This window comes from Lacerta agilis, chromosome 2 (genome assembly GCF_009819535.1).
Source record: "Lacerta agilis isolate rLacAgi1 chromosome 2, rLacAgi1.pri, whole genome shotgun sequence".
Lineage (NCBI taxonomy): Eukaryota > Metazoa > Chordata > Lepidosauria > Squamata > Lacertidae > Lacerta > Lacerta agilis.
The window spans coordinates 73,776,035-73,791,316 of NC_046313.1; the positions used below are offsets into that span (position 1 = coordinate 73,776,035).

General features: G+C 39.1%; 1 protein-coding gene across 1 annotated transcript in view; it reads left to right on the forward strand.

The window, feature by feature from the left end:
• Positions 1-14,072, forward strand: part of SLC6A11 (solute carrier family 6 member 11) — a 93,825-nt gene extending 79,753 nt beyond the window's left edge. The window contains exons 12-15 of the mRNA XM_033140772.1: positions 5,216-5,318; positions 6,920-7,020; positions 8,044-8,214; positions 9,201-14,072. Of these exons, the coding sequence (XP_032996663.1) occupies positions 5,216-5,318; positions 6,920-7,020; positions 8,044-8,214; positions 9,201-9,353 (528 nt within the window). The 3' untranslated portion in view covers positions 9,354-14,072. The remainder of the gene's footprint in view (positions 1-5,215; positions 5,319-6,919; positions 7,021-8,043; positions 8,215-9,200) is intronic.
• Positions 14,073-15,282: the final 1,210 nt, after the last annotated feature.

Below are 15,282 nucleotides of genomic sequence, written 5' to 3' on the forward strand. Positions count from 1 at the left end.
TTTATTGTATTTTTACAATACAGTGACAGTTGCATTGAAGGGTAGGATATAATTTATAATAATGGGTGAATAAACAGGGTTTGGAGAAGCTAAGGCATGTACAAAAGATGGAATGGCTTAGAGTAGGGATTTGAGGGCAGACATTTTCTCCACAAGTTTGCAGGATCAGTAGAGATCCTTCCCTGCCTAACTAGTAAGATGTAAATAAACAAATGTATACATTTAAGATTCATTACATGCATTGACATACCTGAGGCTGTTAGAAGAAAACAGATCATTAATCACCATCTTGCTAGGGGTTTTCTGTAATATGACCAAGTAATTGTGCTATAGATATCTATTATCTACTCTTAATGACTAGTTTCCTACATAACGACATCCTGAATTTGTACTTCAGGATGTTAACATTTAAATGTGCACAGCATACTGTATTGGATATTATTATTAGGCTAATTATTAATTTGGGAGACAATAGTATTTCACTAGAACAAAAAAAAATGAGGTTGTTGAATGCCCATTTAAAATTGAATACCAAGCTTTCCTTTTTTATTTTTTTATTTTATTAGAAAAATTTAACAATATTACACACAAAACCTTGCATACAATCATTCATACACACAGAATTTCAATGTAAGCCTTACACCAAACATTAATGATAAAACACATACACCCACAATACAAAAACCCACCACCACCCTACACCCACACCCCTATTGTGATAGACTTCCAATCACACAAGTTGTGATGTCATTTGGTCTCTGTTAATTTCCCTTGCATATTGTTAACTTTATATATTTCTAATTACTCCAAACTTCATTGCTATAAAGACTATAAAAACCAAGTATCATTACAAATTTCATCTTCCATATCTTCCTTATGCTAATCACGGAACTTGCCTTAATCTGATAATAATTCTGGCTTTTCAATATAGTTTTTAAGATATTCTTTAAATGCCTTCCACTCTTTCTTTATTTTCTCCTTTGAGATCCTTCCAATATTTCCCATCAATTTGACCACATTGTAATATTCTATTAATTTAGCTAGCCATTCCGTTTTAATTGGCGTCAGGACACTCTTCCAATTCTTTGCTACCAGAAGCCTCACAGCCACCATTGCATATAAATACAATACTCTATCAGCTTCTCTTAGGCTTTCTGGTATTATTCCTAATAAAAATCCCTCCGGCGTCTGCCTAAATGAGTATTTGAATATTTTTTCATTTCATTATATATGACTTCCCAAAATTGCTTAATATTGGGACAGTCCCACCAAATATGGATCAGAGAGCATGTTGCAGAGTTACATCGCCAGCATACATCACTACAGCCTTTGTTCATCTTGGCAATCCTTTCTGGTGTTAAATACCACCTGTGCTGCATCTTGAGGAAGTTTTCCTTTAAAATATAGCACGGGGAGAACTTATCTTTTTGCCATAACCTCTCCCATTGTTCAAACATAATGTTTTTGCCAAAATCTTGTACCCATTTGATCATTGAGGCCTTGACTAATTCATCTTTTGTCTCCCATTCTAAAATCAAATTATATAATTTAGATATATTTTTGGAATTTTCTTGAATTAAATATCTAATTTAGAAATTTCTTTTTCAAATCCTATCTGTTTATCTTTAACTAATTTGTAATTAATTTGGGTATATTGAAACCAATCATTAGTATGAATTTTAATCTCTGAATAATCCTTTAATTTCAATTCCCCATTCAATTCTTGCAATAAAATTTTATATGTAGCCCAATTTTCTTTCATATTCAATTTTTTCACTGTTACCATCTCTAATAGAGAGGTCCACCAGGGTATTTTCGGTTCTAATATCTTTTTATATTTTCCCAAATTTTATATAATGATTTTCTAATTATATGTTCTAAAAACCCTTTGTGAATCTTTACCTTTTCATCAATCAGATAGGCGTGTCACCCAAACCTTGTCCAAGCTTTCCAACCTTTGCCTTTCAATTAAAAAAAAATAGAGAGTTGTATTTTTCCATGTATAAGATGCCCCCCATGTATAAGACGATCTTTCTTTTTTTGAACCCAAAATGAAAAAATTGGGCCAGAGACAGAGCCCAAACCTGAGTGTCAGGATCTCCGGCAGGTTTATAGTACGTTTATTTACAATTAGCACACAGAGTGGCATCGATCCAGCATCCCTTGGTAATAAGTTGCTCACTCCTGAATCTCCGCCCCTTCCGCAGCACGAATCGCACCAAAGTCAAGTCCTTCCTCCCTTGCTCTTCCATTGCATTTTAACCCTTTTAGCACTCCTGGTTTGGGGGGAAGGTGGATGGACTTCCCCTCCACTCTCAAATGAAGAGTCTTCTAAACGCTGCCTCCCTTCTGGTTGCATAGCAATCCCCTCAAGGCCGTCTGTTTCCTCCCCCCGACTGCAAGCCTTCTGAGTCTACTATTTATCTGCGGCTGGAAACTCAGGAAGACGGGGGGTCAAACTAACCCACTCTTGCTCTATCTGTGACTGCATTCCCTCATCTACAGAGTTAGACTCTTCCCAGCCATCCGACTCAGCCACACCCCTGACATTGAGCCACCCACACCAGAGCCAGAACCCGAACCCCTGTGCATTCAACAGTCACATATAAGATGACCCCCAATTTTTGACTAAACATTTTTAGGGAAAAAACATAGTCTTATACATGGAAAAATACAGTACATATGAGTGGATCTTCTGGTCAAAGTTCACTCTTGCTGGAGTCCCTTCTGCAAACAGGAGGACTGCTTCCCTTTGTAGAACAGACATTTTGCAACCACCCCAATATGTTTTACATATTAGTTTCAATCTTTTGAGCATATTATTGCCCACACAAGCATAACCACACTGAAGTGTGCATCCACACAGCTAGTTTAGACCAAAGGCCTATCCAGTCCAGCACTGAGTCCACAGTGATCAAACAGTTGCCCAAGGGAAGCCAGGAAGGAGAGCAATAAACCCCTCAATACTGTTGCTGTTCCCCATCAATTGCCATATAGAAATACAATCCAGCTTTGTTTTCAATTTTCTCCTTCCTCTTCAATGTATTTTTCAAGCAAGTCCACCTTGTTTCCATGTTCAGTTGTTACTCTTCTCAGAGTTTCAGAGTCAGGCTCAAACTCCTAGTTGGCTTTGTTTGGATTCGGGCTGGCAATCCTGCTTGAGGCTAAGGAATAAGCTATTTTTCATGGTGATTAATTCATCTTCCCCATTCTGTTGTGTAGAATGGACCCATAGCATTCAATTGTTACTTCAGTACTTTCGTGCTTACCCAACTGTTTTTGATGGGCTGCAGGAAAAAGAGAAGCAAATTGTTCCAAATCCCAGCAGGGCAGCTGCTGCTGTTTCTGCTGCCGGGAAGAGTGCAATGTATGCTGTGAAATAGGCACTCTGCAGTATAAATCAAGTTGCAGTGTGCATCATGTGCCACCAAATGGCACTGTTGTGCAACATTCCATCATGTAAATAATTTCTTTAGAGCTCTTTCCAAAACGTTCCAAGGATCTTGGCGTAGGGTGCAGAAATTCACTCCTGTTCAAGAGGACTTGATTCCTTGGGAGCACTTGAAAGCAATACTGAAGAGGGTTTGTTGTACAATGAATTTCAGTCTCAGTAGGCCACTGCAAAGCCTGGATCTAGGCCAGCTCTCAAGACAGCCTCAATAATTAGCTGGGAAGATAAATGGCTAGTGTCCCATTTGATATTTCTGACTTGGGCTGACTGCTGAAGATTAACTTTTGACTCGGAAGCTTTAGAGTATTCCCAAGTCCTTCACCATATGCACTCATATGACAATGTCTAAAGTTTCTTACTTGCTGTTATTATAAGAAAGATACGGGTGTCAGCGACACAATAGGACTAGCACATAGATTAAGATTTTGATCTGCTAAGGGAGCATAGATTACTCTGCCTCCATGTTCGGAGGCAGTATGCTTATGAATACCAGTTGCTGGAAACCACAGGAGAGGATAATGTTCTTGTTCTCGAGCATCTGTTGGCCACTGTGAGAACAGGATTATGGACTAAATGGCAAATTGGCTGGATCCAGAAGGGTCTTCTTATGTTCTTACAAGTTACATTCATATCTTACCCTTTCATGAAAATGTTCCATGCACCCTGATAGATGCCATTCACCCAGAATACTGTCTGTGGTTTTGTACTTGCTCATGCAACACACAACTGAACAAATCTGAATATTCATATAATGTACTTCAGGGACTAAAAGTGTTTTCAATGATTAGCAACTTAAACCTGAATATATGCGGTTGGAAACACATCTCAAAAGAGCAATGCTTAGTGCTCTGTCATCATAAAGTATAAGACATCTTCGCCTGTTTCTCCCCCCCTTCCACTCCAGATGTTTACTATGTGTATGGAAATGTACACTGCTTATGGGCTGATACTGTTTAAGACTTTTTATGCAATAGATATTGCCCTAAAATTCCTGGGTGTTTAGGAGGAGGAGAATTCATAGTTCATGTGGTGTCTCAACCTGCTGCCAAGGACAAATACCATCACTATCAAGTGTACACTCCAAAAATAAGCACAAGGTGTGAGGAAGAACTTCTTTAAGACAGGAGATTTTTGTGTCTCTCACAGTTTCATTTGCCTTCTAATGTTGACAAAGGGCCTGTTTCCAAAAAGCAATGTGGGAAGTTTATTGGGTTAAATATTGTTACCCTTCTGGCAATACAATTCTTAAATAAAATAAAAGGAGGGAAGAACATGATATAAAACATACCAAAGCAAAGGATTGCCAAGGGACAAAACAAACATGCAGGGTTTTTTATATTAAAAAGCGTGGTTTTCTTTAATGGTATATTTTGTGTGGTGGAGTAATAATTCTCAAGATCACAACAGGCATGGAGAGCTTTTCCCCCTGTGGAAAGGAACAGGGGAGGAAATCATTAAATCCCTCCTCCATTGCGAATGATCAGTCATGATGTTCGCTTTTAATGGTCCCATAAATACAAGCATGCATTTAACATTGCATCTCATTTGACTCTTAAACCTAAACAAGCAGGCTTATAATTTATGTCTCCTTCACCAACTTGGTGCACTCCAGGTGTTTTCAACTACAACATCCACCTGGGACTGATAGTTGCTGTAGTCCAAAATATCGGCTGGTTTAGAAATTTCCCAAGTGGAGGGAAACCTTATTTCAGCTGTAAAGTATTATTCACACTCCTTTCCTGTTTTTAACTGTTTATCTTCCAGGGTGGAATGTATGTTTTCCAGTTGTTTGATTCCTACGCAGCCAGTGGAATGTGTCTTCTTTTCGTTGCTATATTTGAATGCGTCTGCATTGGCTGGTTTTATGGTAAGTGGCAATTCTTGAAACATTGGGGCTAATTCTGAAATCACATCATGCATTTTTAAAATGAGTCTTACCATGTTTTCCATTGCCTACCTTGCCATACATCATCCTGTGGATTTCAAGGATCAGTCTTTTTCACGGTCTTGTTTTCATATTGCAAGTTGTATATATTTCCCCTTCTGGTGGATCCTTTTCACATGTGAATCTTCATTTCATAGTACCAGAAGAGTCAATACAAGTTGTACTTTCTCTAATTATGCATCTAATATAACATATGAAAAGGAAGTTGTGAGTCTGAGATAAATCTGCTGCTCTTATGCCTGTAGCTTGTACATCTCATCTTCACAAGTCCTTTTTCTATGCTGGGAGCATTGCTAGAAAAAACACGGCTTGCACACACTTCCTCCACTCAATTGTAATATGTGGAGTTCTGTTACATGCCTTTCTCTGGATGCCAAGGTTTATGTTAGTACTACATGTTGTTTGTTAATTGTGCAGTTAAATTTAGCCAAACCATTTGGGTTTGTATCCAGCCATGTCCCTTTGTTGATAGAAGGCTTTTTGATCCAGTGGGAGCTTCCAAGAGCAGAAACGGGAAGAGGTGACTTTAATTGATTCCCAACACCCTTCCCAAATCTACTGCAGAGGGTTGGGGCACCTTTAAGACAACATGATTGGTGGTGAAGGGGTTGCAGAAGAAAGGAGGAATCTATGAAAATCAACTTACATTCCTTCAGTCAGCGGAGAGGAACCACTGGATACAATGGAACCGTACTATTCTTCAAGGATAGCAGAATAGCCACCTAGCAGAGGTGTGGTGTTTTCACCTCCTTCTCCCTCTTAATGCTGAGGATACTAAAACCATTAGTGCTCAGCTGAAATTTCACTGCAGAAATTGAGCTTTGGAATGTAAAGAAGAATCATAAAATGGTGAACATTTTTTAAAAAAATCTTTCAGATTCCCTCCTTTACCTTTGATAACTCTTTCAATTATTTTTGTTTTGCTTTTGGGAAAAAGTATGCTAGACACTGCCTGTGGCAGTGACATTATCAGATCTCTTCCTGGTGTCTATAAGCTCCAGCCACCATTTTCTTTCCGTCTCAGTGCCGCTGGATGACATACCATCATTCTGAGGGAGTTCTTGGGTAAATACTTGGCAGCCTCCATACTGCTTGCTATTTTTTCATCAAGTAGTTCTCTCAGAATGACATTATGTTATTCTATAGCATCATTCCAGGGGTAAATAATTCTGGGGGAAATAACATGTCAACCAAAGGTCTCCAGCTGCTGGGAAGGTAGCTGCTGTATCATCTCTGCAGACACCACTAGAGGTAAAGGAGGGCTTCAATTTTTCAGCAGGCCCTCCCAAAAACGTTTCTTATATATGCTAGTTGTGAATGGGATTGTGAAAAGGGGGGGGGGTTCATCTCATTCCTACCAACTGCATTTACCTTGTGTTTTTAGGGTTTCCTTGCCAATGGCAGAGGCAAGGAATATTCTAAGAATGAAAGCATAAATTCTAATGAAACTACATCACTCCAGTCACATATGCCCTGTTGACCTGTGTTCATTTTCTATTAATTTTCATATTGGTTTTATTCAGGAAGCAATCGTTTTTATGACAACATTGAAGATATGATTGGATACAGACCACTGGCATTATTTAAATGGTGTTGGATGTTCCTCACTCCTGGCATTTGCGCTGTAAGTAAAATATGTGTGATAAAATGGTAGAGCAGTCTGTAAGGTCCTTGGCAGTACCTTTCCCCAAAGACTTTAAGGAAATAATTTTGCAGAAATAGAGCATAATCATGGAGCCACACACATGTGTTGGGACAGGAAGTACACCTCCAAAATGCAAAATAGTTTAACTTCCTGGTATTAGTAAAAAAAAAAAAAGCAACAATTCCTCATAAATTAAATAAAACATTGATTTTAAAAACTTATTTAATTTTCAAGCAGATGTTGTTTATTTCATTATTTTAAATAATTTAGGTATTTCTTTGCTATTGGTTTTAGATTTCAGTAGCCCCTACTTTTTCTTTTCTTCCTCTTCCTCTTCCCCCACCCCCATACAATATGATGAGGTATGACAACTTCTTTTTATGTGTTCACACATTTATGTTCCCACATCATAGTGGTTTCATGTGCACTCAAGGTGTCTATTATGAATTCATGTGTAGATATTATTGGAGCAATTGTATGCTACTATGCTGTTACTTACCGTGAAACTGAACTGAACACAAACTAAAGGCTGGAATCCAAAGGCTTATGTGTGGTCCTCACACACCCTGGGGCTTTTGTGGGGGGGGGAGGGGTGTCCCATTCTTGGTGCAATTTTTCAGGGGCCTTCAAAAGTGATATACCGTGTGATGCATTTGGAGGTGATACAGCTGGTGGGGCACGAGAGAATCATGACCCCCTCTTGTGTGTGCAGAAGTGCTTTCAAGCCACAAAACAGATGCCCTCCCATGAGTCTCTTCAGCACAGCTGTAACTTGCTGTCAAGTGGGGGGGGGGGAGAGGCCAGTTTCTATGGTCTTTAAATGAAGACTGCGATTAAATGTGAAAGGCAGTTCCAGCAGAAGGAATGAAGCCAGCCTACCTGCCTGCCTGCTACCTGTCTTGAAAGCTGAATGTAGCAATTCAGTGAACTGGGGTGAATAAGTTTCCTAAATATCTGTGTGTTGTTTCCAAAAATGGATAAAATGACCATCTCCCATTTCAGGGAATCTTCATCTTTTTCCTGGTGAAATACAAGCCTTTGAAATACAACAACGTTTATACATACCCAGACTGGGGTTATGGAATTGGGTGGATGATGGCTCTCTCCTCCATGGTTTGCATTCCTTTGTGGATCTGTATTCAATTGTGGAAGACAGAAGGAACTATCTTAGAGGTAAGGAATGTTTTCAGACTATTATTGCTTGATAGAGTAGGTGAGCATATTGAGCTGAATGCTGCACATTTTGCTTACAATCAGCTATTCAGAAGTTACGAAAACTAAGCTAGTGTCTATGCATCCAGATGCATTCTATGATGTAACTGTAGCCAACAATCCACGTATCCACTTTGGCTGTGATCCTGGGAAGTTTCATAATAATTATGAAAAAGAAAACAACAGTGGGTTGCATTGTCACAGATGTTCAGTGACTAAAACATTAGAAATATCAATGGTAGGTTCAACTCTGCCCTGGTTTGGATGAGCGTATTTTGTCTCATTAGTACAAGCTTTCCCCCTGCATGCACAAACTATTTGCCTCTCCTTTTGCACTGCACTGTGACTGAACCAGAAAGTCTCTGGTCATTTCCTAACTATGGTTACCAGATTTGGAACAAGCCAGGATGTTAAACCATAGTTTGAAGGTGGATTAATATCCTGGCTTGTTCTGAAGTTGTTAACCATAATTTTCCAGTTCAGACAACATGGGAAACTTTAGTTAATGTTTGCTCCTAACATGAAGGGGCAAAATATGAAGGTTTTTCTAAGAAGGATGGGCAGACAGCACTTGTCAGGAAAACTCATGGGCAACTTTCTGGGGGCCAGAGGCAAAAGTGGACAGACCAACTGATGTGACTCTTACTTTTGTACAGTAGGCTACATTCCAGCCATGCAAAGGTCAGAGGTATTTGAACCCACAAAACACAGACCTTGATCCAGGCAAGCAAGAGGCATCACTACAGCTCAGGGATAGCTTCCTGCCAGGCAAAAGCATTCAAGAAGGATGTGGGGCAGAGTGAATGGTGGGGTGTGGCCTAGGAAGAGTCCTTAGAGTCAGATAGAGAGGACTGGAGGTTCCAATCCCCTGATCTGGATGGAGTGTGCTTGTGACCAGGTCACAGAAATGGCTAATGCCTTCCATTTTCTTCATTCCCTGCCCCCAGAGATTTAGAAAGTTGATTGTGGCCAGCCCAGACCTGAAGATGAGAGGAAAATGTGGAGCAGGTGCATATGCTGCTACAGTAAATGACTGCGATGCCAAACTGAAAGGTGATGGCAACATTTCAGCCATCACAGAAAAAGAGACGCACTTCTGAAAGAACTTTCTTCTTCTTCTTCTGTTGTTGTTTTTTTGTATAAATAAATAAGTAAATAAATAAATTAAATACTTCACTTAATTGTAGAGGCCAGCTTGTTTTGCACAACTATTAACAAGTTAATTTTAAAGTGAACTTGTATACTTGTTTAAAAGTGATTTTTTTAATTATTATATAAGTAACGATTATATATAAATATAAATATATATATATATATAAAATGAAATAGAATTGTTAGTGGTGCCTTGTAATATGGTGATTTCAGTAAGTGTTTTATAGATCCTAGAAGGACCTGTATAATGTGTTGTAAAACTTTTATACTTTTGTTTTTTTTAAAAAAGAAAAATGGTATGGTATTGTATAGCTACACACATTCTAATTTGTGAGCATCTCAGACCATTTCAGCTTCTACTGTATGTATATAAAGGGGATTACAATGTCTCCTATTAATATCTAAGGGAATTGTCTTTGGATGTGTAGCTCTGTTTCTGAATTTGGGCCCAGTCCAGTGAATGGGTTTGCCAAATGTCACTAGACTCAAACCCTGGCAGTCCTTCCATCAGGGTGGGCAACGTTTTTAAAGTTGAGGTCTGTATTTCCTTGGAAGAAGGTGAATGGGAACTGCATACCTGTACTAGCAATGGGCTAAGCCAACATCAAAAGTGGGCAGGTATACCCTTTTTCTTTCATTCACACAGATACGTAAGCATGTACCTGACTCATCCTCAATTCATTCTCATTCTCTATTTTTCATACACGCACCCCTCTGGCTCAGTTCCCAGCACTTACCTTCATCTGCCAGTGTACCCCACTCCTCCACCACTGCCCCAATATGTTCATATTCTCTATACCTTGTGATTTCTCCAGTTCTGTTGTGCCACAAGTTGCCACTGCAACTGTCAGCTGTCAGTAACATGCATGAACCAGCAAGTTTGTGGTGACCAGTGTGGTTGTGAAAGGCACTCCGTCACATGTGGATTTTTGAGTGTCATTCTGAAGTGTGCGCTACCCATTGAATTATGTTGTTGGGTCAGATACCTGCCTGCTGCCTCTTTCTCCCATCAACTCTTCTGTTTCTCTTTATTATGGGAATATAAAATGGTACAAACACAGTGGGGACATCAGTGTCCAAACAGAGGGAAGCCAATGCAGCCCACCAGCCACCCTCCTCTACCTTTTGCTTTTCTACTGAATGAAGTGATAAATAAATAAAAAAACCAACCTGAATTGCCCATGTTTAACTCTGACATTTTGCAAACATGCTGTCATAGGTTTGGAGGCAAAGGGTTGTATTCTAAGTAGTGCTAAGTAGTGCTTTGTGCAAGCAGAATGACTTCCGCTTTTGAAACATGACTTCTTCCTTTTTTGCACTCTCCTCCTTCTGTGCCCACTCCAAAATCTGTTTGGGCGATTCTCTCAATCATCCAGAGCAAATTTGGGGATGCTGCAGACCACACAATGGAAGAAAAGAGTAGGAAGAAATCCTGATGTACAAGTAGAAGTCATCCCAGTTGCACATTTATTTAGTTGAATACCACCCAATGCCTTTGTGAACAATTCTCTGGATCTGATTCCTACCTTGCCCATTGGACGCAGCCCAAATAACTGACTAGCTGGATGACAAAGCTAGACTTTGGACCTGCATGTCTTGAACAGCAGCTCCCACACCTCATGGAAGTCATCTTTGAAGCTTGCAGGGGTTTCAAAAGCAGCTTCTAAAATATCACGGGGTCTTCTGTTCCAAGAAAAGAAGTTAATTTATTTCTAAACATAAGACAGCTCTTGGCCACTCTTGTAGTTGTTCTGTGGATGTCCATTACTTAGTGGATCATGTCTTTGACTTGTAAAGCAGGGAAGGCAACTCCTCCTCATTTTGGAGCAAAATGGGAAAACTACATCTCAATATCCTGCTTCCCCTGACTTGCTAACCACATTTGTAGAAGTTATTTTTTACTGAACTCACTTTAAAAAATATTTTTATATATAAAAGAACTATTAATATAGCTGTGACCTTAATAGAGTTTGAATTCACAGGTGCTGTATCACAGGATTTTTTAAAAAACTTCCACGTTTTATCTTTCTTTGCTTGACCCCAGTGACTGCTTAAAATGTCTCACCATTTGGATATTTACATGTCTTCACAGCGAAATGTGTATGAATTTGTGCATGATATTCTGCATGTGACATTGAAAGTGAGGTATAATTGGACAGCAGGAGATGATGGAGTCAGGCTTTGGTATCCATAAGGACTTTTTAAAAGCTACTGAAAGTAAGCAGATGTTCTTAAAAACATTGATGAATGTGATAGGGACAATACAAAACATTTATATGACATTTTAATATATCATTGTACTCCTTGTTGTTATATCTATAATAGCTGCCACCTGGGCCCACTATACATAATTACTAAAAAAATAGATTAGAATCTCAAATCCATCCATATAAGTATGCATGCCTTAAATGCTTTATGGAAAAATGCACCCAGCTACCAGTCAATCAGCATGATTGTGGGTCTAACAGGGCAAGTAGATTAAAACCATTTTTATGATAAGTAAGCTATATTGACACATTCCGAGTACTCCTGGACAGGTATCCATGATAACATAAATCTTCCACCACAGGCAGAATGCCTTTTGTCTTAAGTATTTGTGAAACTGATACTCATTTGAGCATAGAATACATATGTAGCCTGTTTTACAAATGGGAAATATAGGTAATGTGATTTTAACTTGCACCTGAATACAAATAAAATGGACTTAGAATTCAGGAGTGAATGTTATACAAAGTTGAGAGTCATTAATTATGTTGTTTAAGGGACTGGCCAATCCATAGAGTCTCTCAGCTAGGCTACTAGACTCAAAGTAGCTTTTTGCAGTGAATTTACTTCAATATTTATGGCACATTTCACCATGCGTATCTGTATACTGTATAGCTAAAGCACCAGTTTTCATACTATTTCTGGTAACAACCTTAAAATAGCATGCCACTATAAAGAACAACCATGATGTGTATTACTTTACAAGGAACAAGTTCTTCAGAAGTGCATAATGGGGAGCAACACAGAGACCAAAACCCATCTACTTTTAGGCTATAATCCTATATATATTTTCATGAGCGTAGGTTTCATTGAACTCAATGGTCCATATTCAGAGATGCTGTATGTCATCCATCTCGCCTGTCAACCTTATTGAACTAATTATAACTAATGGTTCAAATAATCCCTTAACTGCACCTTTGCAGTTTCATTTCTTCCTTCCATAGGTGTTATAGGTTCAGGAAAAAAATGAGAAGGAAAACCATATACTGCTCTTCTTGAATCTCTTGACCATAATAATTAGTAACAAATCATTATTATTGGTGTTTTTTTTATTATTTACACACTTTGGTTGGACAACTATCCACTGCTTAAATCAATGCACTGACCTTTTCAAGTTCTAGAATTAATAAGTATGAGTCAAAAGAAAATCAAGCTGTTGATTTGGAAGGTGACTATTCTGCATTTCTGAACTTATTTTATTCACTGCCTTAGTTTGCATGTAACACTCAGTCAAATCATGGCTTAGTGTGGATAAGCAAGTGTATGGCTTTTCGGAGGAGATCATGGCTATTTTGGTCCTCCCGAATCGTTTTGCTGCTGCACTGCAACCTAACCTGGCCTCATGGTTTCACTCTCTCCAGACAAACCATGAGATGTAACCCATGTTTGACCTATTGTTTGCAGCGTGTGGTTTGTCTCGAAGAGGTAAAACAGGAACCTGGATTTAAACAACATGGTAAACCAAACCACGGTTTGGTTTAGTTCAGTGCAGCAGCAAAACAACCAAAAAGGAGCAAAGTGATTGTGGTCTCTTCTCTGGGAGTCCACACATTTGCTCATTTGACTTAGCATTATGTGCAAACACAGGGATGGTCTTCAAGTGAATCTCTGAGAAATATGTGTCTGCGATTTGTAAGTATTGGATGCCTACAATAAATAGTTTTAAGTGATCATCCTCACTGGAACTGTTCACTTCTAAGAATTTCCCAAAGTTTGCAATGATATGTTTCAATGCATGCGTTTATTACTGCCACATCAGCCAGCCATAATCCAAATAATTTGAGGTAGTCCCCACACTCATTTAAATGAAAGCATCTTTCTGCCAAAACCCTATATAGAAGTAACTCCCACTTCCAAAGAGGTGTGGATAGGAGAAGATGGTTCATGGATATGGAATGTTACATGTGGAATGTTTTCATCCAACCATCCCAACAGGTATGATTTATGGAATATGATTCCTACTCTGCTGCTATGAACTACTTCACTAATAGCTTTATACACATACATGTGGTTTGGCATGGTCTAAAGCAGTGTTTCTAATTTGCTGTGCTTGTAAATGTGCACATTTAATACTTGACCCATTTAACACTTGTGCTTTTATTTTTTTATTTTAAAGTGTTGGGGAAGGGTTGAAATTCCTGACTAGTTCTGTTGTTATTTTTTCCCCCTGGAAAATAATATGAAGATAAACAACAATGATATTGTGATTATTTCTTTTGATATGCAGCAGTAAACAATAATGCCCTTTTCTGAAGTATATATGCAGTATTATTCATAAGTAAAGAAGAGCCCAGATTTATGTACTGTTTTACACAAAGAATGTTTTTATTTGGTATTCAAGGAAGCACAACATTTTGTCTGCTTATTCCTTTTTTAAAAATTAAAGAAAATGGGTAAACATACTGTGCTTGGTGCATTGTACTTTGTTTATGTTACTATATCTATATAACAGGAGTGGGGAACCTTTGGGGGTTGGGGGGCCACCCACCTATCAATCATTTGATGTCATGATGGTGTCAGGTGACTGATAGATGAGTGAATCTGCCCTCCTGTCAAAGTTGACCTGTGTGTGGGGGGGGGGCACTCTATTTTGCAGCAACCAGAAAGACTGAAATTTCCATGCACAAGCTGATGGGTATATTAGCACAGCCTTTACCATTATATTTGAACATATTCAAACTGAGGAGTCCCATATTACAGACAAGTATGCAAGCATTCACTACCATAGCATATGAAGCAATGACATACCAAGGCCAACTATTATTGGCACTAATGTGCAGTTGCTGGTCCAGAAATCTGGTTCTGACAGAGATGGTTTAGTTGTCTGTTATATCAGCATCATCCGGTTTCTTACACTGGCACCAATGAGAACTTCTATTGAAATGCAAATAGCAGCTGTCAAGGGGGGATCTTTTGGCACAGAAAGAAAGAGAGCGAGCTGCCCCTGCCTGCCCTTATGGTTCTGAACTTGTTCAAGCTTCCATGCAGCTGCTATTTACATAACAAAAATGTGTACTTATAGAATCCATTTTGGGGCAGGCATTGGCCACAGTACTTGGGTGTAATTGCTCAGGGCAGCTTAACATGATCAACTTCTTCCCCGAGAGGTGTCGACAGCAAATGACTCATGAGCTTGTATTGTGCTTCGTCCGTGGCAGTTTCCCCCCTAAACATTAATCTAAGTAACACATGGCTTCGTAATGAGGAGTGAATGTTCTTGTTAATCCATCTTTTATTTTAATAATAAAAGAAAGCTCCACTGTTCTCTTATGATGCTCATAGATGAATCACTTTTTACTGTGTTCCGCCAGCGGGTGAGTAGCATGCAAGGAAGGCAGAGTTAGAGGCAAGCCATGCTCAAAAGAGCAGGCTACAAATATTCACACAGACACCCCCAAGGGGCAGCTCTAACTTGGGCTCTCGCCTTTGATGTGGGCTTTAGTTCTGCTCTCTAGTCACTCACCACCATCATGAATCCTGGCACTTCACTGAGTCATAAAATAAGGCACGCACAGGCAGAAGGAATCATAGAATCATAGAGTTGGAAGAGACCACAAGGGCCATCTAGTCCAACCCCCTGCCAAGCAGGAAACACCATCAAAGCATTCCTGA